Source organism: Oncorhynchus masou, chromosome 3 (assembly GCF_036934945.1).
Source record: "Oncorhynchus masou masou isolate Uvic2021 chromosome 3, UVic_Omas_1.1, whole genome shotgun sequence".
Classification (NCBI taxonomy): domain Eukaryota; kingdom Metazoa; phylum Chordata; class Actinopteri; order Salmoniformes; family Salmonidae; genus Oncorhynchus; species Oncorhynchus masou.
This window is the reverse complement of record NC_088214.1, coordinates 17,428,452-17,455,837: the sequence shown is the minus strand read 5'-3', so window position 1 is coordinate 17,455,837 and position 27,386 is coordinate 17,428,452. Positions and strand designations below refer to the sequence as shown.

Below are 27,386 nucleotides of genomic sequence, written 5' to 3'. Positions count from 1 at the left end.
TGTGCACCTGGTAACCTGAAACAAGCTCTGTGCACCTGGTGACCTTTCCGCTTTTATCCGCTCCCCAACCCAACCTCCACAACCTGAGTGCTGCCCCCAGCCCGAGTAAAACCTGGTGGTATCATCAGAGGCTTTTCTGTCTTACAAACTGGACATCAGTTGCCGCTACTAACCTTCAGCAGACTTTAACTGGGTTTTTACACCCAATCGACATCAAGTGCCAGCGCAATACTTATAAGCTTGAGAACCAAATACCCCTCTCGGTATCTAGCGACACCATCAACCGGGTGTCGGAAGAAGCAAAAGAAAATAATCATCCCCTTTCAATCATTTGCTTGCCCAGTCAAGCTTTTATTTATTTTTTAAATAACATTATTTCACCTTTATTTAACAGGTAGGCAAGTTGAGAACAAGTTCTCATTTACAACTGTGACCTGGCCAAGATAAAGCAAAGCCGTGCGACACAAACAACAACACAGAGTCACACATGGAATAACAAAACATACAGTCGAGGTAAGATAAGGGAGGTAAGGCAATAAATAGGCCACAGTGGCAAAATTATTACAATTTAGCAATTAAACACTGGAGTGATAGATGTGCAGGAGATGAATGTGTAAGTAGAGATACTGGGGTGCAAAGGAGCAAATAAATAAATAATATTATTTGGATTATCAGTATTTGGATGAGGTAGCTGGATGGGCTATTTACAGATGGGCTATGTACAGGTGCAGTGATCTGTGAGCTGCTCTGACAGCTGGTGCTTAAAGCAAGTGAGGGAGATAGAGAGTCTCCAGCTTCAGTGATTTTTGCAATTCGTTCCAGTCATTGGCAGCAGAGAACTGGAAGGAAAGGCGGCCAAACAAGGAATTTTGTAAATGACATCGCAGAAGTCAAGGATCGGTAGAATAGTCAGTTTTACGAGGGTATGTTTGGCAGCATGAGTGAAGGATGCTTTGTTGCGAAATAGGAAGCCGATTCTAGATTTTTTTTTTTATGCGAATCTGGAAGGAGAGTTTACACTCTAACCAGACACCTAGGTATTTGTAGATGTCCACATATTCTAAGTCAGAACTGTCCAGAGTAGTGATGCTGGACGGGCGGGCAGGTGCTGGTAGCGATCGGTTGAAAAGCATGCACTTAGCCCAGAACCATAGGAACCACCTTTACCAGCACTTCATCGATATTCCTCACTTTTTGGGGGGTGGGGGGGGGGGTCAAAGTCACCCCATGGGTGATTTGAGTGTGACCGCAACAGGTGGGTACGCTCCTTTGAATTTCAAGTTGACATTTAGTGATCTGTGCCCAGTGGACACCTAGGCTTTTTCCGTCCGTTTTATGGTTCAGCAGCAAATCAATGGGCGTGGATGGTACTACCCACATCAGATGTAGGCCTCCCTTCCCAGACAAGCTGGAGATGCCTCTCCCCACGTTGTAGGGCATGAGCCAGATCCATGCAATGCCTTATCACTGTGGGGGCAATGGGTTTAGTCTCCGCATTAAGTCTAGTGAGCGTAGAGGAGTACTTCCCAATTACATTGTGTGGGGTCGGCGAGCGCCGTAGCTGGGGAGATCCGCGATAAGGGCCTGGCGTGCGTCCAGAGTTGCCGCCGCCAATCCCCCACCGGTCCGCCTTCGGCCCGCCGACAGACACCACCTCGATGAACCCCCGCATACAGTCCCTTGCGAGACCACACACGAGAGACCGCGAGATGGGCTGCACAACAAACTTCCAATGGTGGTGAGAGGAGGGTGACGGAGCGACTGCTCCCCTAACCGCGGCACGGTCCCAGCCCCGCTTCGCACACCAGCCCAACCGACCCAGCCCTTAGACAATCCTTATCCTGAAGTTATGGATCTTTTTTGCCAACTTCCCTTACCTACATTGTTATAACATGCCAGAGGCTGTTCACCCTGGAGACCTGTTGCGGATATGGGTACGGCCCTGCGTGAGATTTAAACCATCTCCCCTGGATTTTCAAGGGCCAGGGAGAGCTCATCGGATTCCGCCAAAACTGCAACGCTTTCCAGGGCTTGGGACACTCTCTCGGGGAGAACCCATTCCAGGGCGCCCTGCCCTTCACAAAGAAAAGAGAACTCTCCCCGGGGCTCCCGCCAGATTCTCCAGGATTGGTCACATTACCGCACTGGATGCCTCGTGAGCCCGTGACCGCCACTCCATGGACATTCTGAAAGTTGTTTGAGGTAGGTAAGTCACATTACCAAGGAGCAATTGAAATTCGAAAGTTTGTAAATTGCATGAGAAGAAAATGGACAAACAATGTGTAGGCCCACTGATTGTACATTCTGAACCTTGTTTGAAGTTAGTAGGTCAAATGACCAAGGAGCTATTGAAATTCAAACATTTAAATAAATTATTTTAAATAGTGCGAGGTGTAGATCAACAACAAAAAAGTGTGTGCAATGTGTGTCTATGCCATCGGGTTTGCTATAGATAATGAAATTTGAAAAATTAGATTTGTCACTGTTGACGGTCCCTAACTGCTGTTGGAGGGCGTAAGGAAAACTACAGGCGAATAACCAACCTGAATCTGTCTTTACCTCGGTGGAGACGACAACATCCATAAAGTGACCATTAGACTTGCCAGCTTTAGGACTGAATATGTTTGTAGTTTTGATTACATTTATAATTTCTCTCTCATTTTTGTCTGTTAAGAACCAAGAATGTGTTACCTTTATGTAGCATTTCTGATGATACTGTAACGACCCTGGGTTTATAAGTTTCTTTACAATACCAACATATTTTCAGCTGAATCTCAGAGTTCGAACACCGGGTAGGTTGCTTGGCAACAACAGAGCTGCTTGCACCATGCCGCCAGTCTTAAGAATTGTTTGCGGAGGGGCGCTAGAGAGCGTGCTATGGAGTAGACGTGCTTTGCTAGAGCTCCGCTCCATTTTGAAAGAAATTAGCATTTATCTTAACCTCTCACGACCTATAACTTCAAACAAATATGACAAAGGGAAAAGGCACCAGAAAAGGGAGCGATAAACAAGATAATTTGAATGAGATAGACAACGAACCAATTTCAACGTCGCCAACCCACGAGGAGTTAGCTGAAGAGGCTAGCTTCCAAGAGATCCCCACAGAGCCTACGCAAAGTGACATACTGGCTGCCATAAACTCACTAAGCAAGAAGGTGGACACAAGGTTGGCTGATATCTCAAAGAGTATTGGGACTTTGGCCGAAACTGTGAAGGCAACTCAGAGAAGGGTGCATGAGGTTGAGCAGACGACAGTCGATCACGAGGCCAGGCTACAGGACATAGAGAAACAGTGCGCAACGTTCAAAAATGACAACAAAACCCTGAAAGCCCGACTGGAAATGCTTGAGTCGCATTCAAGACGCCAGAACATCCGAATATGTGGCATCCAGGAGGACACTGAGAAAGGGAAACCCACTGAATTTGTCTCGGAGCTGATACCGGCCCTGCTGGGGTGTGAACGCTTCAAAACGGCCATCCGGATCACCCGCGCACACAGATCTCAGGCAACGAAGCCGGCCAAGGGCGGGCCACCAAGGCCATTCATTGTACGGCTGCACTATCCCCAGACCAGGGATCTCATCCTCAAGCTGGCTAGTCAAAAGTTCCCCCTTAACTTCAACAGAGCCAGGGTGTCTTTCTACCCAGATCTTACCTTGGAGGTGAGGAACCAACGGAAGGAGTATGATGAGTTACACAAACAAATGCAGGGCAGCCAACATCCGATATGGATTCCTCTTCCCAGCCCAGTTTAAGGTGACAGTCGAAGGATCAACACATATGTTTGACAACCCAAAAGAGGCCGATCTGTTCTTGACAAGCAAGCTCCCTGGCTGAGGATACAGAACGGCTGTGTCAGCCGGCTAAATGACCAAATACAGGCCAGGAAAGTGTTTGGATTTCCGGACTATATCTTTTCGATTAGAAGATCAGAATTTGGGACGTATGATTGGTGAGATGTTGTGGCTAATATAGCTTTGTTTGGCACAATTCAATTTTTTTTTTAGCCACATTCACCTCCTAACGTGAGAGTTAAGTGTTAAGTGTTATTTAATATTAGCATATATGCAGAGCATCTATAGACGACGAGTTAGTTCAAGCTGTATGTCTAGACACCCTAAGGTTTGTGTGTTAGCCAAGGAGTGCTTCGTTTGGGGAAGTCACTCAGAAAAGGGACGGGAGGGTGGATGGGGTATGTGTTTTATGTTTATTATTAGTACAGGTGGCATGAAAGGCTCCCGCACGGCGGGACGTTTTTCTTCTAAGTTTTGTATGACAGCAACAATTTGCTCTAAAATAAGAAATGCCACATAGTGACAGAGCACAGAGTAGACCAGGTGGAATAAAGATAGTCAGCTGGAACTGTAATGGCTTAGGGCATGTGGTGAAACGAGCTAAGGTTTTTTCTCATCTTAAATCACTGGGTGCTGACATAGTGTTTCTTCAAGAAACTCATATTAAACGCTCTGCTCAGGTCAAGCTACGAGTCGGCTCGACCAGTCAGATATACCAGTCTAACTTTGATGCAAAAGCGAGAGGGGTAGCAATCCTGATAAGGAAAAACATTCCGTTTGTTTACTCATCCTCGATTTCAGATCCTAATGGTCGGTATATTATTGTGGCTGGTACACTGAATTCTAAACCAGTAACCTTAGTCAATTTATATGGACCCAACTTCAACGATCCATTATTTTTTCAAAGGGTATTTAAGGACATACCAAATATCTCGGATACAAGTGTTATTGTTGGAGGGGACTTTAACTGTACGTTAGATCCTCTTTTAGATAAACAGCTATCAAGTTCACTTCAACAATCAAATGCCAGTGTCTGTCTAAATACATTGATGACAAACCTTAACGTTGTTGATATTTGGAGACTGACGCACCCAACAGACAGGGATTACTCTTTCTTTTCATCAGTTCATAAATCATATTCCAGGATTGACTATTTATGTTGGACTCCAAACTAATTTCAGCAGCCGAGTCGGTTACCTATCACCCTATTCTAATTACGGACCTCTCTCCTGTGTCCATGGTGCTGAAACTCTACACTATGTCGACAGGTGGGCGACCGTGGCGCTTAGACGCATACCTGCTGAAAGATGAGGCTTTTTGTCAGTATTTGAGGGAGCAGATTGCCTTTTTCCTCTGAACTAACAACACGGGGGATGTTGACGACTCCACCCTTTGGGAATCTCTAAAGGCTGTGATTAGAGGTTACATTATTTCTTATACATCAGAGAGGAAGAAACGCGCCAATACTAGGCTGAGAGAAATTGAAAGAGAGTTAGGGGAACAGGAGAACGTTTTTAGGACGAATTCCTCATATACAGTCCTTGAGAAGATCACAAAGTTAAAATATGAATACAATACCATCCTTTCGAAACGGGTGGGCTCTTTACTTGCTAGAACGCAACAAAGTTATTTTGAACTGGGTGACAAACCACATAAATTATTAGCAAGACAGCTAAGGCATGTACAGGCATCTAGAGCTATTCACAAAATAAAACACAAGACGGGTAAAATAGTAACAGACCCGCAGGATATTAATAAATGCTTTGCGCAGTTTTACTCAGAGCTATACCAATCAAAATGCGATGCTACTGATCCACAAACTATGGAACGCTTTCTCACTGAATGTGAACTTCCTAAACTAGACAGGGGGGCAGCTTCTGCACTCGATGCAGAGATAACTTTAGAGGAAATTAACACAGCGATAGCACAATTTCCAAACAGCAAGGCCCCTGGGCCCGATGGATATGTAATAGAATTCTATAAGAAGTACTGCGCCAGTCTATCTCCACTTATGTTGCGAATGTTTAACCTCTTACATCTATGGGGGCGCTATTTCATTATTGGATAAAAAACGTGCCCGTTTTAAGCGCAATATTTTGTCACAAAAAGATGCTCGACTATGCATATAATTGGTAGCTTTCAAAAGAAAACACTCTGACGTGTCCAGAACTACCAAGATATTTTCTGTGCGTGCCCTAGAACGTGAGCTTCAGGCAAAACCAAGATGAGACGGCATCCAGGAAATGAGCAGGATTTTTGAGGCTCTGTTTTCCATTGTCTCCTTATATGGCTGTGAATGCAAGAGGAGTGAGTCAACCCTTTCTGTCGTTTCCCCAAGGTGTCTGCAGCATTGTGACGTATTTGTAGGCAGATCATTGGAAGATTGACCATAAGAGACCACATTTACCAGGTGTCCGCCCGGTGTCCTGCGCCGAAATTGGTGCGCAAAGTCAGCTGCCAGTATTTTTCCATGCGATTCAGAGAGGAAAGCAAGCTTCCACGAACGATATATCAATGAAGAGATATGTGAAAAAACACCTTGAGGATTGATTACAAACAACGTTTGCCATGTTTCGGTCGATATTATGTAGTTAATTCGGAAAAAGTTTTACGTTGTAGGTGACTGAATTTTCGTTTCGTTTCGGTAGCCAGATGCAATGTAGAAAACGGAACGATTTCTCCTACACACAGACGCTTTCAGGAAAAACTGCGCATTTGGTATGTAACTGAGAGTCTCCTCATTGAAAACATCAGAAGCTCTTCAAAGGTAAATGATTTTATTTATTTGGTTATCTGGTTTTTGTGAAAATGTTGCGTGCTAAATGCTACTCAAAATGCTATGCTAGCTTTGCATACTCTTACACAAATTAGTCAATTTCTATGGTTCAAAAGCATATTTTGAAAATCTGAGATGACAGTGTTGTTAAGAAAAGGCTAAGCTTGAGAGCAGACGCATTATTTTCATTTTATTTGCGATTTTCAGAAATCGTTAACGTTGCGTTATGCTAATGAGCCTGAGGCTTTAGTCACGATCCCGGATCCGGGATGGGGAGTTCCAAGAGGACAATCCAAAGAAAATGCCAAACTCCCACAAACACTGTATGAGGCTACAACAGCACTGATCTTGAAAAAAGATTCCATGGAGATGTCGTCTTATCGCCCCGTGTCTTTACTCCCCATAGAAAACAAGGTGTTGACAAAGATATTGGCAAACCGATTGAAAACATATATTTCTGACATCATACACCCTGACCAGACAGGTTTTATCACTGGCCGACATATACACTACAATTTGAGACGTCTTTTCAACGTAATGTATCACGATCATAAGGTTGAGGCAGTGGTAATAGCTCTTGATGCAGAGAAGGCGTTTGACCGGATTGAGTGGAAGTATATGATGTCGGTTCTGGAGCACTTCGGGTTCGGAAAGGAATTTATTAATTGGATAATAATTATTTATGCACACCCAATGGCGTCCGTGGTAACCAATCAAGAAATGTTGCAGTCATTCAGCTTGTTCAAGGGATGCCGACAGGGGTGCCCTATTTCGCCTGCTCTCTTCGCTATAGCCATGGAACCCCTTGCTACTCGCATTCGGGCATGTGCCGATATAGCTTCTGTTAAAATAAAGGACACACAGCACAAAATTTCCCTATATGCCGACGATGTTATTTTGTTTTTGTCCAAGCCTAAAACTTCTATTACACCCTTACTTAACTTGATAAACACATTTGGCTCCTTCTCTGGCTACAAGATAAACTGGCAAAAAAGTGAGTTGATGCCAATATCACGGCCTGTGGATATGCAATTTCTGCAATCTACCCCGTTTAGAACAGTGAGGGACAAGTTCACAAGCCTTGGCATTGTAGTGACAAGAGACCTTGATCAGCTATTGAAAGCGAATTGGGACATGAAAATATATCAGCTTAAACAAAATATAGATTTTTGGAAAAGTCTGCCCATCTCCTTGGTTGGTCGTATAAACGCTATTAAAATGGTTGTCCTACCCAGGTTTCTTTACCTCTTCCAATGTCTACCCAATTTCATACCACAAAGCTATTTTAAGAAACTGGATTCAATAGTAACTCCAGTTTTATGGGATAACAAGGCAGCCAGAATTTCAAAGAAGCATTTATGCAAGTACAAAATAGAGGTGGGCTTTGGCCTTCCTCACTTTAAACTGTATTATTGGGCTGCTAATCTGAACTTTGTGTCTTTCTGGAGGAAAAGTTTACCCGCGATGAGACAGAAGGATATGCCTGCATGGCTTTTGATTGAGCAGGCCTCCTGTCAACGTGCCTCACTCCCTGCACTTGTTAATAGCCCATCATATGTGAAAAAATCCACTTATGACTCTAACCCAGTCATTTGTCATACGCTTAGGATCTGGAAACAGATTAGGTATTTTCTTAACATACCCACTGTATACATTGACAGCCCGATTTGCCTGAATCATGCTTTCCACCCTGCATTGGATGTTGTGGTGTTTTCACAGTGGAGGTAGAAGGGGCTCACAACAATTGATAATCTATACATAGATGGTCAGTTAGCTTCATTTCAACAACTACAGGTAAAGTTCAACATGCCAACAACACATATTTTCAGATACCTCCAAATCAGGAATTTTGTAAGGACACATATCCCACAGTATGGCATGAAGCCAAATAGTCCAACATTAGACAGCTTGATCCTTGTCAAGCCCCATTCAAAAGGGTCGGTCTCGAGACTGTATGATGTGCTACAGGCCCACATAGAGGTATCCACAGACACCATTAAAAGGGCTTGGGAACAAGAACTTGGGTCAGAAATCTCAGATGAGGACTGGGTAGAAGCTCTCAGGAATATAAACCACAGTTCAGTGAATGCCAGACACAACCTTGTACAGTTTAAGGTGATACACAGGTTACATTACTCAAAAGTAAAACTGCATAAAATATTCTCGGACACCTCACCACTGTGTGAGAGGTGCAAGCAGGATGAGGGGATGTTGACACACTTATTCTGGACATGTAACTTAGGACATGTTTACTGGGCTCTCATTTTTGATTACTTATCTAGAGCCTTTGATAGAGTTCTAGCCCCAGACCCATTGACCGCTCTGTTTGGTACAGTTGATGGGAATAACCACGAAGGGAAAGCTGTCTCTCTTTGTACTCTATTAGCCAAAAGGCTCATATTGCAATTTTGGAAACTGGAGACTGTACCTACCTTTGAAATGTGGTTACGGGATTTAGGGAATGTAATACATATGGAAAAGATTCGATACAATACCTCCAATAGAAGTCCAATGTTTTACAAAATATGGCAGCCGATACTGGATAAATGGTCTAGTCCCGCTTCATAACTGGGTTGACGATCCGCTGCTACTCTATGCTGTACTCCACTCAATATTTATTTTTGGCTTAACTACACTGCTTGTAATGACTATATGCTGTCTTCTTATACATGTACCACCTAATAGGATTTTGTTTTATTTTGTGTATCTGTGAGTTAAGTTTTGTTTTGTCCTCTAAATTGGCTATCCCATTCAACAGTACAATGAATGTCATTGTTAGTATTGCTGTCTTTTTTATTTGATTTTTTATTGTAAAATAATAAACATATTATAAAAAAGAAAGAATTGTTTGCGAACAAACCTATGCTATTGTATATAGCTAGCTATATGGTGGTATTCAAGCTTAATTTAATAAATGCAAGCATATATTTTAATTAGCTAGGTAGCTAACTAGCGAACGTTAGCTTGCTAGTAGAAAGTCCAGCAGCTCGCCTCTGTAGCTAGCAAACAACAGTCACCTGAAAGCTAGCTACTAGCGAACAGGCATATAAGCCAATGAATGTGCTTTTGTTTTGATTATTTAGCTTGGTAGCTGGCTAGCAAACGTAACATTATACCAGTCAGATGAGAGCTAACGTTGGCTAGGTAGCTAACCAACAAACAAGGAAAGCTAGCTAGCTATATTGCAGAGTTCTGTCCTACTATCCAGGTCTGTACCCAAACAATTTGAACTTCTACTTTTAAAAATACACCTCTCTAAAAACAAGTCTCACACCTTTGCCACCTGCTATAGACCACCATCTGCCCCCAGCTGTGCTCTGGACACCATTTGTGAACTGATTGCCCCCCATCTATCTTCAGAGCTCGTGCTGCTAGGCGACCTAAACTGGAACATGCTTAACACCCCAGCCATCCTACAATCTAAGCTTGATGCCCACAATCTCACACAAATTATCAATGAATCTACCAGGTACCCCCCCAAAGCCGTAAACACGGGCACCCTCATAAATATCATCCTAACCAACTTGCCCTCTAAATACACCTTTGCTGTTTTCAACCAAGATCTCAGCGGTCACTGCCTCATTGCCTGCATCCGTAATGTTTAGTAATACAGGAAATTACCACGACAGGAGGTAGTTGTTTGGGCTAAATTATAGATGGGCTATGTACAGGTGCAGTAATCTGTGAGCTGCTCTGACAGTTGGTGCTTAAAGCTAGTGAGGGAGATAAGTGTTTCCAGTTTCAGAGATTTTTGTAGTTCGTTCCTGTCATTGGCAGCAGAGAACTGGAAGGAGAGGCGACCAAAGGAAGAATTGGTTTTGGGGGTGACCAGAGAGATATACCTGCTTGAGTGCGTGCCGCAAGTGGGTGCTGCTATGGTGACCGGCGAGATGAGATAAGGTTGGACTTTACCTAGCAGGGTCTTGTAGATGACCTGGAGCCAGTGGGTTTGGCGACGAGTATGAAGCGAGGGCCAGCCAACGAGAGCGGGTAGTATATGGAAAGTATCTCCAATCTAAAGTTAAATCTAGAATTGGCTTCCTATTTCACAACAAAGCATCCTTCACTCATGCTGCCAAGCATACCCTTGTAAAACTGACCATCCTACTGATCCTCGACTTCGGCAATGTCATTTATAAAATAGCCTTCAATACCCTACTCAATAAATTGGATGCAGTCTATCACAGTGCCATCCGTTTTGTTACCAAAGCCCCATATACTACCCATCACTGCGACCTGTACGCTCTCGTTGGCTGGCCCTCGCTTCATACTCGTCGCCAAACCCACTGGCTCCAGGTCATCTACAAGACCCTGCTAGGTAAAGTCCACCCTTATCTCATCTCGCCGGTCACCATAGCAGCACCCACTTGCGGCACGCACTCAAACAGGTATATCTCTCTGGTCACCCCCAAAACCAATTCTTCCTTTGGTCGCCTCTCCTTCCAGTTCTCTGCTGCCAATGACAGGAACGAACTACAAAAATCTCTGAAACTGGAAACACTTATCTCCCTCACTAGCTTTAAGCACCAACTGTCAGAGCAGCTCACAGATTACTGCACCTGTACATAGCCCATCTATAATTTAGCCCAAACAACTACCTCCTGTCGTGGTAATTTCCTGTATTACTAAACATTGAGAGAGCAAACCACACACAAGTCAGAGTTATACACTGCTCAAAAAATAAAGGGAACACTTAAACAACACAATGTAACTCCAAGTCAATCACACTTCTGTGAAATCAAACTGTCCACTTAGGAAGCAACACTGATTGACAATAAATTTCACATGCTGTTGTGCAAATGGAATAGACAACAGGTGGAAATTATAGGCAATTAGCAAGACACCCCGAATAAAGGAGTGGTTCTGCAGGTGGTACCACAGACCACTTCACAGTTCCTATGTTTCCTGGCTGATGTTTTGGTCACTTTTGAATGCTGGCTGTGCTTTCACTCTAGTGGTAGCATGAGACGGAGTCTACAATCCACACAGGTTTGCTCTTCAAAAACGAAGTTCTTATCTCGTTCTTGGTACAACATAGTACCAAACCATTACCTCATCCAATGGCATATATCAATTGTCAATTCTAGATACTCCCATCTCAAATACACCCCCTCCTGGACAAGATCAGAAAAGACAGTGAGCCTCTTAGGTCATATACTAGGTCAACATCAGAGGGGACATACAATGGTTCCAGACACTGCCAAACTCTTCCCCCAAATGGAAAAAGTAGGGAGTGACTAGCACACAGACATTGTGGAGCCAAGAGATAATTGGTTCCCCCTCAATCATCTCTTCACATGGTTTAAAAGATGCATTCACATATGAAGACAAGCCTGACCTCTCCCCTCTCTGGGGCCCGAGTAACTTTTCCCACATAAGCATACTTATGAAAATTGATAAAACATCTTATTTATCAATGTTACCTAACTAATTCTTATTCTGCCACAACCCCCCCCCCCTTACTGTATTTATTTACTTATTTTGCTCCTTTGCACCCCATTATTTCTCTCTCTACCTTGCACATTCTTCCACTGCAAATCTACCATTCCAGTGTTTAACTTGTTATATTGTATTTACTTCGCCACCATGGCATTTTTTTGCCTTTACCTCCCTTATCTCACCTCATTTGCTCACATTGTATATAGACTTATTCTTTCTACTGTATTATTGACTGTATGTTTGTTTTACTCCATATGTAACTCTGTGTTGTTGTATGTGTCGAACTGCTTTGCTTTATCTTGGCCAGGTCACAATTGTAAATGAGAACTTGTTCTCAACTTGCCTACCTGGTTAAATAAAGGTGAAATAAATTAAATTAAAATAAATAAAAAATCTCATATGTATATACTGTACTCTATACCATCTACTGCATCTTGCCTATGCCGTTCGGCCATCACTCATTCATATATTTTTATCTACATATTCTTATTCATTCCTTTACACTTGTGTGTATAAGCTAGTTTACATTTACATTTAAGTCATTTGGCAGACGCTCTTATCCAGAGCGTTGTGAAATTGTTAGGTTAGATTACTTGTTAGATATTACTGCATGGTCGGAACTAGAAACACAGGCATTTCACTACACTCGCATTAACATCTGCTAACCATGTGTATGTGACAAACAAAATTTGATTTGAAGCAATGTCAGTACAATAATTATTAGTCGGGAGCTTCATGAAATAGATTTCCATGGACGGGCAGCTGCACACAAGCATAAGATCACCATGCGCAACGCCAAGCATCGGCTGGAGGGGTGTAAAGGTCGCCGCTATTGGACTCCGGGACAGTGGACACGCGTTCTCTGGAGTGATGAATCACGCTTCACCATCTGGCAGTCCGATGGACGAATCTGTGTTTGGCGGATGCCAGGAGAACGCCACCTGTCCGAATGCATAGTGCTAACTGTAAAGTTTGGTGGAGGAGGAATAATGGTTTGGACTAGGCCCCTTAGTTCCAGTGAAGGTAAATCTTAATGCTACAGCATGACATTCTAGACAATTCTGTGCTTCCAACTTTGTGGCAGCAGTTTGAGGAAGGCAATGTCCCCGTCCATACAGAAATGTTTTTTGAGATCGGTTTGGAAGAACTTGACTGGCCTGCACATATCCCTGACCTCAACCCCATCGAACACCTTTGGGATGATTTGGAATGGTGACTGTGAGCCAGGCCTAATCGTCCAACATCAGTGCCCGACCTCACTAATGCTCCTGTGGCTGAATGGAAGCAAGTTCCCACAGCAATGTTCCAACATCAAAAGGGGTACCATTAATGCCCATGATTTTGGAATGAAATGTTCGATGAGCAGGTGTCCACACACTTTTGGTCATGTAGTGTGTGCATATACACACACACACACCGGTATACATAATTTTAATAGCACGACACTGTAAAGTCCATTATCAATCTTTAGAGTATGAATTAGGCTGTTTGAGAAGGTTTGAATCCTCATCAACATGCTTACACATAGCTTGAAATACAATACCAACATAGCTACTGTATAGGTCAAAGCTGTGTGCTGGAAAACTTTGGTAGGCATTGTGGTGCTCGTGTAAAATTGATTTCTTTTTCGGCTTCAGACCAATGCCTATTCTCACTTAAAACATTGTTTTTAATATATTATAGAAATGTATAAGATCATAACTAAGTCATCATGTAACCAGTTACCCGAGAGACAAAACCAGGTTTAGAGACTTACGTTTGACCCAGAGATGAACGGCAGAGGGAGAGGATGAGAAGGAAAGCTGCAAGGAGCTTTGAATACCCCATGTTGTCAGCAATGAAACCACTGTCCAGATGAAGTGCCTAGTCCCCTCTAATGTACTCAGTCAGTGTTAATTTTTAACTTGGAGTGAGGACCTAACCTACGACTGTTTACCATAGCAAAGGAACAATGACCTGGACCAGACTGAGACAGACAGACAGACAGAAACACGCACCCCAATTTTCAACAATTGCAAAAAAAAATCTCACGTGTTCAAAAATTAAATCTGATGGATTCATTCTATCAACCGCATACTGCAAAAATCACTTTTGATTGTCAAAAAGTATAATCCCAAATCCAAATCTCCCAAATGATGCAGCAGCTCTCTCTCTCTCTCACAGTTTATTTGACAACGTAATTATATATTTACAGTATAAGGCCTATTTGTAACTGGTTGCAATGTGGGTTTCACTAAGTTGAGTACAGTGTCATGATGTACAATGACACAGAAGTATTTATCCAATTTCCACAGTAGAATACATAATAAGATGCTTGTAAAACACAAAAGATCATTTTCACAACTGTCATTACCTGCCAAATCCCTAATTATTTCTCGCAATACTTACTTGGGATAATGATTACAAGGACATGCCTCTTACCGTAAAACTATGTTTTGGTTATTGACCGAAGCAAAGTCCGAAGGCAAACGTTGTGTTTTGACACACAATCAACTAGGTCAAAGATGCCAGATTTCAATGAGATATTTGACTGAGCTGTCAACAAACCAAATCCTAATGTTGATTTGTAATAAAAAATTTTAACTGTTACAGAAATTTGCTTCAAATTCCTACAATACACATACAAACAAAATCACAAACTGAAAATAATTCACAACTTTTCACAACTTCTGCATGGGCTAAATAATATTTGAAGGAAGGAATTCCTCTGGGCAAAGAAAGATCAACTACCATTAGATAGCATACTACAGTAAATGCACATTGAATATTAATAACGATAGCTAAACAACCGTACTTTCTGAGCATGTGCTGCTTTATGGACACAATTTGTCAGCTTTGCCCGGGTTAGGGGAGGGTTTGGCCGGGGTGGGGGGGGGGGCTTTACAAGTAGGCCATCATTGTAAATAAGAATTTGTTCTTAACTGACATGCGTCGTTAAATTAAGGTTAAATAAAAAAAAAATTAAATAGCCAACAGCTTGCAGATACAGTGCGGTATACTGTACATGATGAGATTATTATGGACAAAAGTGCGAGATTATCTTTATTTGTCAAACAGCAGCCAAGCATCAATCCTCATGGTACCAGAATAAGACCCTTAATATTTATTGAAAGGAGCATCCAGTTCATCACTGTGCACTTTCACCACCCTGTGAAGTTCATCCTAACTTATTTTGTCTGTAGCCCAATAAATCGCATGCTTTCATATCATGTCGTGACATTTTGATATGTCTAAATCTAACGTGTTGTTGGAGTTACTAAATTTACCGCAGATTTGTCATTGGTGTTCCCATCATTGGTGTTACTAATCTTGCTGGTGACACAATGTTCTCATAATGGTAGAAATGACTTAGAGAAATTCAACTGCCATATTAGTTGATTTAGAACAGGGATGGGCAACTGGCGGCCTATCCCTTTTGTAGACCCGTGGACCAATTTGACACATTTTATTTTATTCAATAATAATAGAATACACAAGGTGCAATTTCGAAATTTGGTTGTGCATCAGCAGTCACTTATTTAGCCCATGTCAGCAAAACATTTTTAGATTGGTAAATTAGTCTTGCGGCCAGCTATCTAAACTTGTAGTAAGCATGGCAGAATTACCGACAGGGGTGGGACCCATTGATCATCAGTTATCATATTAAAAACTGCAAACATTTACCTCCAACCTATGGCAAAATGTGTAGAATTGCAGGAAATTAGCTGTAAAACTACACATTTAACTCTCTGCCGCATGGCAAAATGTGTAGAATTGCAGAAAACTTGCTTTAAAATGGAAAAACTTTCTCTTTGCCCCATGGCCAAGTGTGCAGAATTGGAAATTAACTTTAAAACGGAAAATGTTTCTCTTCCCTGTCATTAACCAAGAACGCAAGGTAACTGAACTAAATGACAAACTGAAATGGTCCACCCACACAGACAGGAGGCTGAAGAAATATGACTTGTCACCTAAAACCCTCACAAACTTTTACAGATGAACAATTGAGAGCATCCTGTTGTTCTGCATCACCACCTGGTACGGCAACTGCACTGCCCACAACTGCAGAGCCTCCAAATAACATCTACTAAACATGTGAATGTGACCAATACAATTTGATTTGATTGGGGGGGGGGGGGGCTGCTAAAATGTTTTTTTCGCAAGGTGGGGGGGGGGGGGGAGTATGGATGTGGGTATGCAAACCCACGAACCACTGTAGCTCCTCATGATGAGTGCCGGATATTTGTGGCCCCCACCCCCATCAAAGTTGCCCATCCCTGATTTAGAATGAGAAGATGTACCCACATAGATTGAAATAAAAAATGAAAAATGTATTGGATTTAAAAAATATGCCATGCCCAAAAGCCACTGTAATCTAACAATGACACACAAAACATCATTGTCACAACTGTCATCTCCACTAGCAAAATTCAAAATCATTTCTCGGAACACTTGACTGGGTTGAAAATTAACCAGGACATGCTCTTACCATAAAACTATCTTTTGGGTCTTGACCAAAGTAAAGTCCAAAGACAATCATTGTGTTTTGATGCATAACTAACTACACAACAGGTCAAAGACGGCAGATTTTCATTTGATATTTGACTGAACTGTCAACAAACACACATTTGAACTAAACCAAATCATGTTAATTTGTAGTAAAAATCTAAACCGTTGCAGACATTAATTTCATATTCCTACAATAAACATACAAACAACATCACATTGACTGAAAATAACGAACTACTCTTCACAACTTCTGCATGGGCACAACTTCTACATTCTATTTGAATTGTTGATATAGGCCTACTGTATTTAGCAAGTATGTATGCAAGTTACACATATGATTATCAGTCAACAAATTTTAATGGCTCATAATTAGTTTCATTTTTTTTCTCCCAGGTGCTCCTTGAGGAACTTCTGCATTCGGAATAGGTTAATGTGGTAATCTCTAGTAGTTGCAGTTGAAAGAGGCTTTGGGATATTACCCATACACAGGTCCTTAACCCCCCAGCTGATCACACCCACCTAAGACAAAAATAAGTTGATTACTTTAATGATATACAGACATTGTTATTTTAACGTGGCCAAGTTTAACTCCCAAAAACACATTCAAAGGAATAGTAGTACATCACAAATTGAGAGTTTGAACTAAAAAGGCCTTAAAACATCTAGAGAGGTCCAACATTTCAAGAGAAACCTAATTCTGCACATTTCACGAGAATGTCACCGGTGCAATTTCCTGTTTATCTTGATACAACCAGTACGATGCTGATAAAATAAACATAGTATTTAAACGTGGAAGTATAGGTTATATAATGTACACTCACCTGAATCCGACGTTTTAGATTTTTCAGATACAGGGCGCCACCAGAGTCACCTTTAAATGCACACATACTGTACATGTAATACAATGTCATATAGCCTACCTGTATTTTCACACTGCCAGGTGAGACACCATACATGTAAATGAACATTCATAAAGGTTACACAGCTATGGGATGTGCTAGAAAATATAAAAATGACTGTATAAAAATGCAGAATTTTCCTGTAATACTGTGTTTAGTTTCCATAGTGATACATTTCTTTGATACATTGATTGAATGTACCTTTGCAGGCAATGTCCTCAACTTTGTCTTCTGTCCCTCCTGTACACAGGAAGTTCTTAGTCACAGCCTCCTTGTAGTTTGTAATGCCCTCAGCTTCCTCTGCATCCTTAATACAGCTCTCCCTCTGTGAAAAAGGAACCGAGACTGTCAGAGTTCAGAGAACCCATCATTGTGGTATTCACTCCGTAACTCTTATTCTTATAGCCCATGGACGAATCAGATTGTGGAATGGTTTAACCTCTCTAGGGTAGGGGGCAGCATTCAGAATTTGGGATGAAAGGCATGCCCAAATTAAACGGCCTGCTACTCGGGCCCAGAAGATATGATATGCATATAACTGGTAGATTTGGATAGAAAACACTCTAACATTTACAAAACTGTTACAATAGTGTCTGTGAGTATAACATAACTGATTTAGCAGGCGAAAACCTGAGAAAATTCATTCAGGAAGTCGTTTTGTTGTTGTTGTAGTTTTCTATTCAATGCCATTACAGTATCCATTGACTTAGGAATCCATTTGCAGTTCCTATGGCTTCCACTAGATGTCAACAGTCTTTAGAAATCGTTTCAGGCTTGTATTCTTATAAATGAGGGAGTAAGACCAGTCTGAACGAGTGGACCCTAACGTGATGCAGAGTTTTTTCAGGCACATGTGCATTTCTTGTTTACCTTTGGAGCGGGGCGGCAGGGTAGCCTAGTGGTTAGAGAGTTGGACTAGTAACCGGAAAGTTGCAAGTTCAAACCCCCGAGCTGACAAGGTACAAATCTGTCGTTCTGCCCCTGAACAGGCAGTTAACCCACTGTTCCTAGGCCATCATTGAAAATAACAATTTGTTCTTAACTGTCTTGCCTAGTTAAATAAAGGTAAATATTGATGATGTTATTGTCCGGTTGAAATATAATTTAGGCTAAAAAACTACCTGAGGATAGAATATAAACATCGTTTGACTTGTTTCGATGAACTTTACGGATACAATTTGGATTTTTTTTCTGATTGTTTTGACTGAGTTTGAGACTGTGGATTACTGAAGAAACTGCGCTAACAAGGTTTTTGGATATAAAGAGACTTCATCAAACAAAAGGAACATTTATTGAGTAAATGAATGTCTTCTGATTACCACCATATGAAGATCATCAAAGGTAAGGGATTCGTTTTCTCTCTATTTCTGAGTTTTGTAACACTTCTGCTTGGCTGGTTACTGTTTGTAATAATTTGTCAACTGGGCTATGTTCTGGGCAAGGTATGTTCTGGCCTCGGTATGCTTTCGCCGAAAAGCATTTTATAAATATGACACTGTGGTTGGTTTAACAAGAACTTAATCTTTAAACCTATGTAAAATATGTTTTGTTTTCTGAATTTAAACAATGAGCATTTATGTAATTGAATTTGGCGCTCTGCAACCTCACTGGATGTTGGCCAGATGGGACGCTAGCGTCCCACAAACCCTAGAGAGGTTAAAGTAATTTCCAGACTTACTACTACTTGTATTAGCAAGTAGACCATCCTCACAGGCAGATGCTTACAGCTTTATGAATAAAAAGTAACTACATGTATTTGGGTGAAAGTGTGTAAGCCTAGACACTGCATAAACATTGCTATGGCATGTTTGATAGAGTTCCTGCCTGCTCATGGCCATCTCAAAGCATGATTCTCTGCTGGTGAGAAGGTTTTCACACAAACATTCTCACCTTTTCTTTCAATTTGATTTGAACATCCTTCTCGTACATCTGACCCTTCCACTCAGACATGAATCTGGCAGGTACAGAATTCTGATTCAATAGGAATTCCTCTGGGCAAAGAAAGATCAACTACCATTAGATAGCATACTACCGTAAATGCACATTGAATATTAATAACGATAGCTAAACAACCGTACTTTCTGAGCATGTGCTGCTTTATGGACACAATTTTATACGTAGATGCTGATCCCTCCACTGCTGCTTCCCCCTCTTTCCTGTTCCCCTCACCTCCCATGGCAATGATCTCTTTGTCTGCTGTAAAAACTTTGACGTTGTACAAACTTCTTAGTCTGTTCTAACTGTAAACAACCTTTTTGTTGATAAGAAACAACATGATTGACTTGTTGCACAGAGGTGGAACAGTAGGCTACTCTGGCAAATTTCAATGATGTGCTGTCCATCAAATAGTGCAGTGTTGCTTGGTCACTGAGAAGCAAACTAACAATTGTATGTTATTTATTGTTAAATCGCAGATTGTTCTGCCCCAATGCAATTTGCAGACAGGGCTGGGCTACATGTAGGCATTGTTGGGGAGTAATGTAATCTCTTTACAAAAAAAACTGTAACTGTAATTGTTACATTACCAGCAAAAATATTTTAATCAGATTACAGATACTTTTGAAAAAGTATATGATTACTTCTTGGATTACTTTTAAATTCAGAAAGGATTTTTGCGGGGAAAAAAAATAATTATGCAACCTTTGTTTTCTCAATTAAATTAAATTCAGTGTTAAAAAAAGTGCACTTTTAAGTTTGTTCCAGCTGAAACCACTATGATGACACAGCAAATGCGTTTGATGGATCCTTTTTGTGTTCTTCTAATGCCTCTTTAAGGGAAAGTAGTCCAAAAGTAACTGAAATTAATCAGATTACATTACTAGTTTGGGTAATCCAAAAGATACTGATTAGAATTTGTGTCGGATAACTAGTAACTGTAACGGATTACATTAGAAAGTACAAACCCTGCATGTAGGCTAGTTTAGGTTGTTATGTAAGCAAAATGCAGAGCAAACAAGGGACACAACCCAAAGAAGGATTAAGCAGCCCCAAACTCCGAGGAGAGGAAAAGAGCACAGAAGAAATTCAACTCAGGACCAATGCACAAACAGCTATCTTCAACCTTTGATCCTTGTGTAACAGTATAACTTTAGACCGTCCCCTCACCCATACCTGGGCGCGAACCAGGGACCCTCTGCACACATCAACAACAGTCACCCACGAAGCATCGTTACCCATCGCTCCACAAAAGCCACGGCCCTTGCAGAGCAAGGGGAACCACTACTTCAAGGTCTCAGAGCAAGTGAAGTCACCGATTGAAACGCTATTTAGCGCGCACCATCGCTAACTAGCTAGCTATTTCACATCCGTTACACTTGGCCACATAGAGAACAAACACTTTCCTCACCGATTGAGTGTAACAATCCTAATAGTCAGATATCTCCAGGTCTCTTCTTATCTTTCATTCCATTTCCTACTTCTTCATTAGCATTATTAAATGATGATTGAATAAAAAATAAAGTATTTTGTTATTTTTGTAAAGAACACCAAATATTTCATACCATCAGATTAATCAATTTCTTACTATTATTATACATTTTAGTCTTATAGAGGTATTATTAAAATAACTCACAAGTCAGGTCCTCTTAGAACACCATTTTGTCCAGGGCCATGCACAGACCGTTTGAGGGGCATGTGCTCAAACAAAAAAAAGTTCACCTGAACTGTAACTGCAGTCACAAACTAGTTGAGCAATTATTACAAGAGGGGAAAGCCGCACAATCTGATGAGTAAAGTATTTAACAAAACTATTTTTGAACTGGAATAAATGCTGCACTTACCAACACAATTCCAATTCGCAATGACCAACACAATTCCAATTCGCAATGACCAACACAATTCCAATTCGCAATGACCAACACAATTCCAATTCGCAATGACCAACACAATTCCAATTCGCAATGACCAACACAATTCCAGTCAAAATAGATTTAAGAAATACTGGTAGCTACATCTGTAGCTACCATATAGACTTTTTGACCATACAAACTTTTTGACCTGAGACCTTCAAAAAGGAGTGGTACAGAACTTGCTACCCCCGCGCATGCATGTGCAAGTGTACACACACGTGCACACACTAATCACCGTGCAAATGTAGCCTGTCATTACAGCCATAAACTGAGACTTTATAAAGGCAAGATATACTAGATGAATAAACTGTGTTTTACAACTGCAACTGGAGCTGCAACTTATTTATGTTAGCAGTCACTATCAACTAGGGATATATCATGTCACTTTTCTGGTGTCCAGAGCAAGCAAAATCATATGACCTACTTGTAGCAGAGGTTGCAGGATCTGATGGAAAGCATGTTGTCTGCACCGCACCATCACTTTTGAGGGCAGCCTGCCTGAACATTGCTCATTGCCAGCTGGGTAGCTCTGTTCTTACTCACAAATATGTTCATCAATTTGCCATGTTACATCTTCATCCCATAATATTGAAGGCAGTGCAATTGTAGCTAACTGCTTATCTTTAGACATATTGTCACTTGCCAGTACACTCTTAGAAAAAAAGGTGCCATCTAGAACCTTTAAGGGTTCTTCGGCTGTCCCTGTACTGTAGCAACCCTGTGTTTAAAAACGTGGAAATCGACTTGGGTTCGCCGAACAACACGGACAAGCTCACTCTCGCTGCCTGTTTCATTAGCCTAAACTATGATCAGAGCCAGCTGCAGACAACAAACAGCGAGAAGGAAATACAGATATGGATCTGTTTGTCACAGATACCATCAAAAAAAGTAGGGGCGTGGATCAGAAAACCAGTCAGTATCTGGTGTGACCGCCATTTGCCTCATTCAGCACGACACATCTCCTTCGCATAGAGTTGATGGATTATCATGCATTATCATGCTGAAACATGAGGTGATGGCGGCTGATGAATTGCATGACTATGGGCCTCAGGATCTTGTCAAGGTATCTCTGTGCATTCAAATTGCCATAGATAAAATGCAATTGCATTCACTGTTCGTAGCCTATGCCTGCCCATACCATAACTCCACCATCACCGTGGGGCACTCAGTTCACAAAGTTGACATCAGCAAACGGCTCACCGACACAACGCCATACACACTGTCTGCCATTTGCTCGGTACCGTTGAAACCGTGATTAATCTGTGAAGAGAACACTTCTCCAGCATGCCAGTGGCTATCGAAGTCGGTTACGATGCCGAACAGCAGTCAGGTCAAGACCCTGGTGAGGACGACAAGCACGCAGAGGAGCTTCCCTGAGACGATTTCTGTCAGTTTGTGCAGAAATTATGCAGTTGTGAAAACCCAGTTTCATCAGCTGTCCTGTTGGCTGGTCTCAGACGATCCCACAAGGGAAGAAGCTGGATGTGGAGGTCCTGGGCTGGCATGGTTACACGTGGTCTGCAGTTGTGAGGCCGGTTGGACGTACTGCCTGATTCTCTAAAATTACATAAATTATCTGGCAACAGCTCTGGTGGACATTCCTGCAGTCAGAATGCCAATTGCACACATTCCCTCAGAACATGAGACATCTGTGGCATTGTGTTGTGTGACGAAACTGCACATTTTAGAGTGGCATTTTATTGTCCCCAGCACAAGTTGCACCTTTAAAATTATCATGCTATTTAATTGGCTTCTTGATTTGTCACATCTGTCAGGTGGATGGATTATCTTGGTAAAGGTGAAATGCTCACGAACAGGGATGTAAACAAATTTTTGTTCAAAATGTGAGAGAAATATGTTTTTTGTACATATGGGATGTTTTATTTCACCTCATGAAACATGGGACCAACAATTTACGCGTTACGCTTATATTTGTGTTCAGTATAATTATTACAAATATACAGTGCCTTGCGAAAGTATTCGGCCCCCTTGAACTTTGCGACCTTTTGCCACATTTCAGGCTTCAAACATAAAGATATAAAACTGTATTTTTTTGTGAAGAATCAACAACAAGTGGGACACAATCATGAAGTGGAACGACATTTATTGGATATTTCAAACTTTTTTAACAAATCAAAAACTAAAAAATTGGGCGTGCAAAATTATTCAGCCCCCTTAAGTTAATACTTTGTAGCGCCACCTTTTGCTGCGATTACAGCTGTAAGTCGCTTGGGGTATGTCTCTATCAGTTTTGCACGTCGAGAGACTGAATTTTTTTTCCCATTCCTCCTTGCAAAACAGCTCGAGCTCAGTGAGGTTGGATGGAGAGCATTTGTGAACAGCAGTTTTCAGTTCTTTCCACAGATTCTCGATTGAATTCAGGTCTGGACTTTGACTTGGCCATTCTAACACCTGGATATGTTTATTTTTGAACCATTCCATTGTAGATTTTGCTTTATGTTTTGGATCATTGTCTTGTTGGAAGACAAATCTCCGTCCCAGTCTCAGGTCTTTTGCAGACTCCATCAGATTTTCTTCCAGAATGGTCCTGTATTTAACTCCATCCATCTTCCCATCAATTTTAACCATCTTCCCTGTCCCTGCTGAAGAAAAGCAGGCCCAAACCATGATGCTGCCACCACCATGTTTGACAGTGGGTATGGTGTGTTCAGGGTGATGAGCTGTGTTGCTTTTACGCCAAACATAACGTTTTGCATGGTTGCCAAAAAGTTCAATTTTGGTTTCATCTGACCAGAGCACCTTCTTCCACATGTTTGGTGTGTCTCCCAGGTGGCTTGTGGTAAACTTTAAACAACACTTTTTATGGATATCTTTAACAAATGGCTTTCTTCTTGCCACTCTTCCATAAAGGCCAAATTTGTGCAATATACGACTGATTGTTGTCCTATGGACAGAGTCTCCCACCTCAGCTGTAGATCTCTGCAGTTCATCCAGAGTGATCATGGGCCGCTTGGCTGCATCTCTGATCAGTCTTCTCCTTGTATGAGCTGAAAGTTTAGAGGGACGGCCAGGTCTTGGTAGATTTGCAGTGGTCTGATACTCCTTCCATTTCAATATTATCGCTTGCACAGTGCTCCTTGGGATGTTTAAAGCTTGGGAAATCTTTTTGTATCCAAATCCGGCTTTAAACTTCTTCACAACAGTATCTTGGACCTGCCTGGTGTGTTCTTTGTTCTTCATGATGCTCTCTGCGCTTTTAACGGATCTCTGAGACTATCACAGTGCAGGTGCATTTATACGGAGACTTGATTACACACAGGTGGATTGTATTTATCATCATTAGTCATTTAGGTCAACATTGGATCATTCAGAGATCCTCACTGAACTTCTGGAGAGAGTTTGCTGCACTGAAAGTAAAGGGGCTGAATAATTTTGCACGCCCAATTTTTCAGTTTTCTATTTGATAAAAAAGTTTGAAATATCCAATAAATGTCGTTCCACTTCATGATTGTGTCCCACTTGTTGTTGATTCTTCACAAAAAAATACAGTTTTATATCTTTATGTTTGAAGCCTGAAATGTGGCAAAAGGTCGCAAAGTTCAAGGGGGCCGAATACTTTCGCAAGGCACTGTATGCAACTCATTTTCCACCAACGGTTTCTGTGCCGATGCACCACACAACCAATAAACAAAGCATACAGACTTCATGCACTTCAATGTCATGTGTTGCATTTTCAACACCACAATAAATAGACTATGTCAATCTGGACAAACAGAAAATACATCGCTCCCTACGTAGTAGGCCTACCTAGTATCGAAGGCTTGGCTTGACCATCTCTGAATGTCATTCAACTTTTTGGTGTTTTGTAACATATGTCTTTTTCCATTTATCAAATGGCCGTTGCACAGTTTGAATTGACTGATTGATTTTGTGTCTCAGTTAAAAAATACATATCTACACAGAGTACAAATATTTTTTTTAAGTGACCAGGATTGCACAATAATGTTGGGCACTAGTTTCCATTATGGTCCCTACTTGTTTACATAAATACATATACAATTACATAGATACAGACATTACAGACAGACAAAAAAGGTTCTACAGTTCACACATTAGGATGCTTTCTACATTATTTTTCACAAGTGTTTATGGTTGGTATGGCTTTTGGTTGCTGCGGTAGTTTGTTCCACTCAACAGCGCCGGTATATAGGCATTTGTTCTTACCAGATAGACTCCTATATTCAAAACAGTGAATATTATAATCTCTGACTAGTCCTTGATAATTCTGTGGACCAGACCAAGTTGAATCAATACTGCTCTTTTTCATTTTTTCATGATAACCAGCAATGATAGCCAGCAAAGCTGCTTAAAATGCTTGATATCCAGATGAGTATGAGGGGGAGTTTAAGTATAATTCTTACAAGCTTGTTTTGTGGTTGTCTATAGCTAGGTTTCCGTGCGTAAATATGTAGTGGACATAAATTCCCATGAGCCGAATCAAAAATAAAAGTTACTACTGGCCTACTGGTTCTGTCACAAAATGTTGTGCATAGGCATAGTGAAAGTATCAACTCTAGTATTGGCATGTGTGCTTGGGGGCTCCCGAGTAGCGCAGTGCTAGTAGGCGTCACGTCAGACCCGGGCTTGATCCCGGGCTGTATCACAACCAACCGTGATCGGGAGTCCCATAGGGTGACGCACAATCGGCCCAGCTTTGTCCGGGTTAGGGGAGGGTTTGGCCGGGGTGGAGGGGGCTTTACAAGTAGGCCATCATTGTAAATAAGAATTTGTTCTTAACTGACATGCGTAGTTAAATTAAGGTTAAATAAAAAAAATATTAAATAGCCAACAGCTTGCAGATACAGTGCGGTATACTGTACATGATGAGATTATTATGGACAAAAGTGTGAGATTATTTTTATTTGTCAAACAGCAGCCAAGCATCAATCCTCATGGTACCAGAATAAGACCCTTGATATTTATTGAAAGGAGCATCCAGTTCATCACTGTGCACTTTCACCACCCTGTGAAGTTCATCCTAACTTATTTTGTCTGTAGCCCAATAAATCGCATGCTTTCATATCATGTCGTGACATTTTGATATGTCTAAATCTAACGTGTTGTTGGAGTTACTAAATTTACCGCAGATTTGTCATTGGTGTTCCCATCATTGGTGTTACTAATCTTGCTGGTGACACAATGTTCTCTTAATGGTAGAAATGACTTAGAGAAATTCAACTGCCATATTAGTTGATTTAGAACAGGGATGGGCAACTGGCGGCCTATCCCTTTTGTAGACCCGTGGACCAATTTGACACATTTTATTTTATTCAATAATAATAGAATACACAAGGTGCAATTTCGAAATTCGGTTGTGCATCAGCAGTCACTTATTTAGCCCATGTCAGCAAAACATTTTTAGATTGGTAAATTAGTCTTGCGGCCAGCTATCTAAACTTGTAGTAAGCATGGCAGAATTACCGACAGGGGTGGGACCCATTGATCATCAGTTATCATATTAAAAACTGCAAACATTTACCTCCAACCTATGGCAAAATGTGTAGAATTGCAGAAAACTTGCTTTAAAATGGAAAAACTTTCTCTTTGCCCCATGGCCAAGTGTGCAGAATTGGAAATTAACTTTAAAATGGAAAATGTTTCTCTTCCCTGTCATTAACCAAGAACGCAAGGTAACTGAACTAAATGACAAACTGAAATGGTCCACCCACACAGACAGGAGGCTGAAGAAATATGACTTGTCACCTAAAACCCTCACAAACTTTTACAGATGAACAATTGAGAGCATCCTGTTGTTCTGCATCACCGCCTGGTACGGCAACTGCACTGCCCACAACTGCAGAGCCTCCAAATAACATCTACTAAACATGTGAATGTGACCAATACAATTTGATTTGATTGGGGGGGGGGGGGGCTGCTAAAATGTTTTTTTTTGCAAGGTGGAGGGGGGAGTATGGATGTGGTTATGCAAACCCACGAACCACTGTAGCTCCTCATGATGAGTGCCGGATATTTGTGGCCCCCACCCCCATCAAAGTTGCCCATCCCTGATTTAGAATGAGAAGATGTACCCACATAGATTGAAATAAAAAATGAAAAATGTATTGGATTTAAAAAATATGCCATGCCCAAAAGCCACTGTAATCTAACAATGACACACAAA

The 27,386-nt window shown here is 41.4% G+C and overlaps 2 protein-coding genes across 2 annotated transcripts in view; both read right to left on the bottom strand.

Moving 5' to 3' along the window:
- LOC135511536 (complement C3-like) overlaps positions 1-13,898 on the bottom strand; it is a 65,838-nt gene extending 51,940 nt beyond the window's left edge. Inside the window, exon 1 of the mRNA XM_064933026.1 lies at positions 13,766-13,898. Within this exon, the coding sequence (XP_064789098.1) occupies positions 13,766-13,836 (71 nt within the window). The 5' untranslated portion in view covers positions 13,837-13,898. The remainder of the gene's footprint in view (positions 1-13,765) is intronic.
- A 1,140-nt stretch (positions 13,899-15,038) lies between these two features.
- On the bottom strand, positions 15,039-19,461 carry LOC135511525 (complement factor B-like). The gene is made up of 4 exons (XM_064933019.1): positions 19,287-19,461; positions 17,598-17,721; positions 17,319-17,368; positions 15,039-17,016 (listed from the first exon to the last, which is right to left on the bottom strand). The coding sequence occupies exons 1-4, from the start codon at positions 19,344-19,346 to the stop codon at positions 16,873-16,875; spliced, it is 378 nt and encodes a 125-aa protein (XP_064789091.1). The 5' UTR covers positions 19,347-19,461; the 3' UTR covers positions 15,039-16,872.
- Between the last annotated feature and the right edge of the window lie 7,925 nt (positions 19,462-27,386).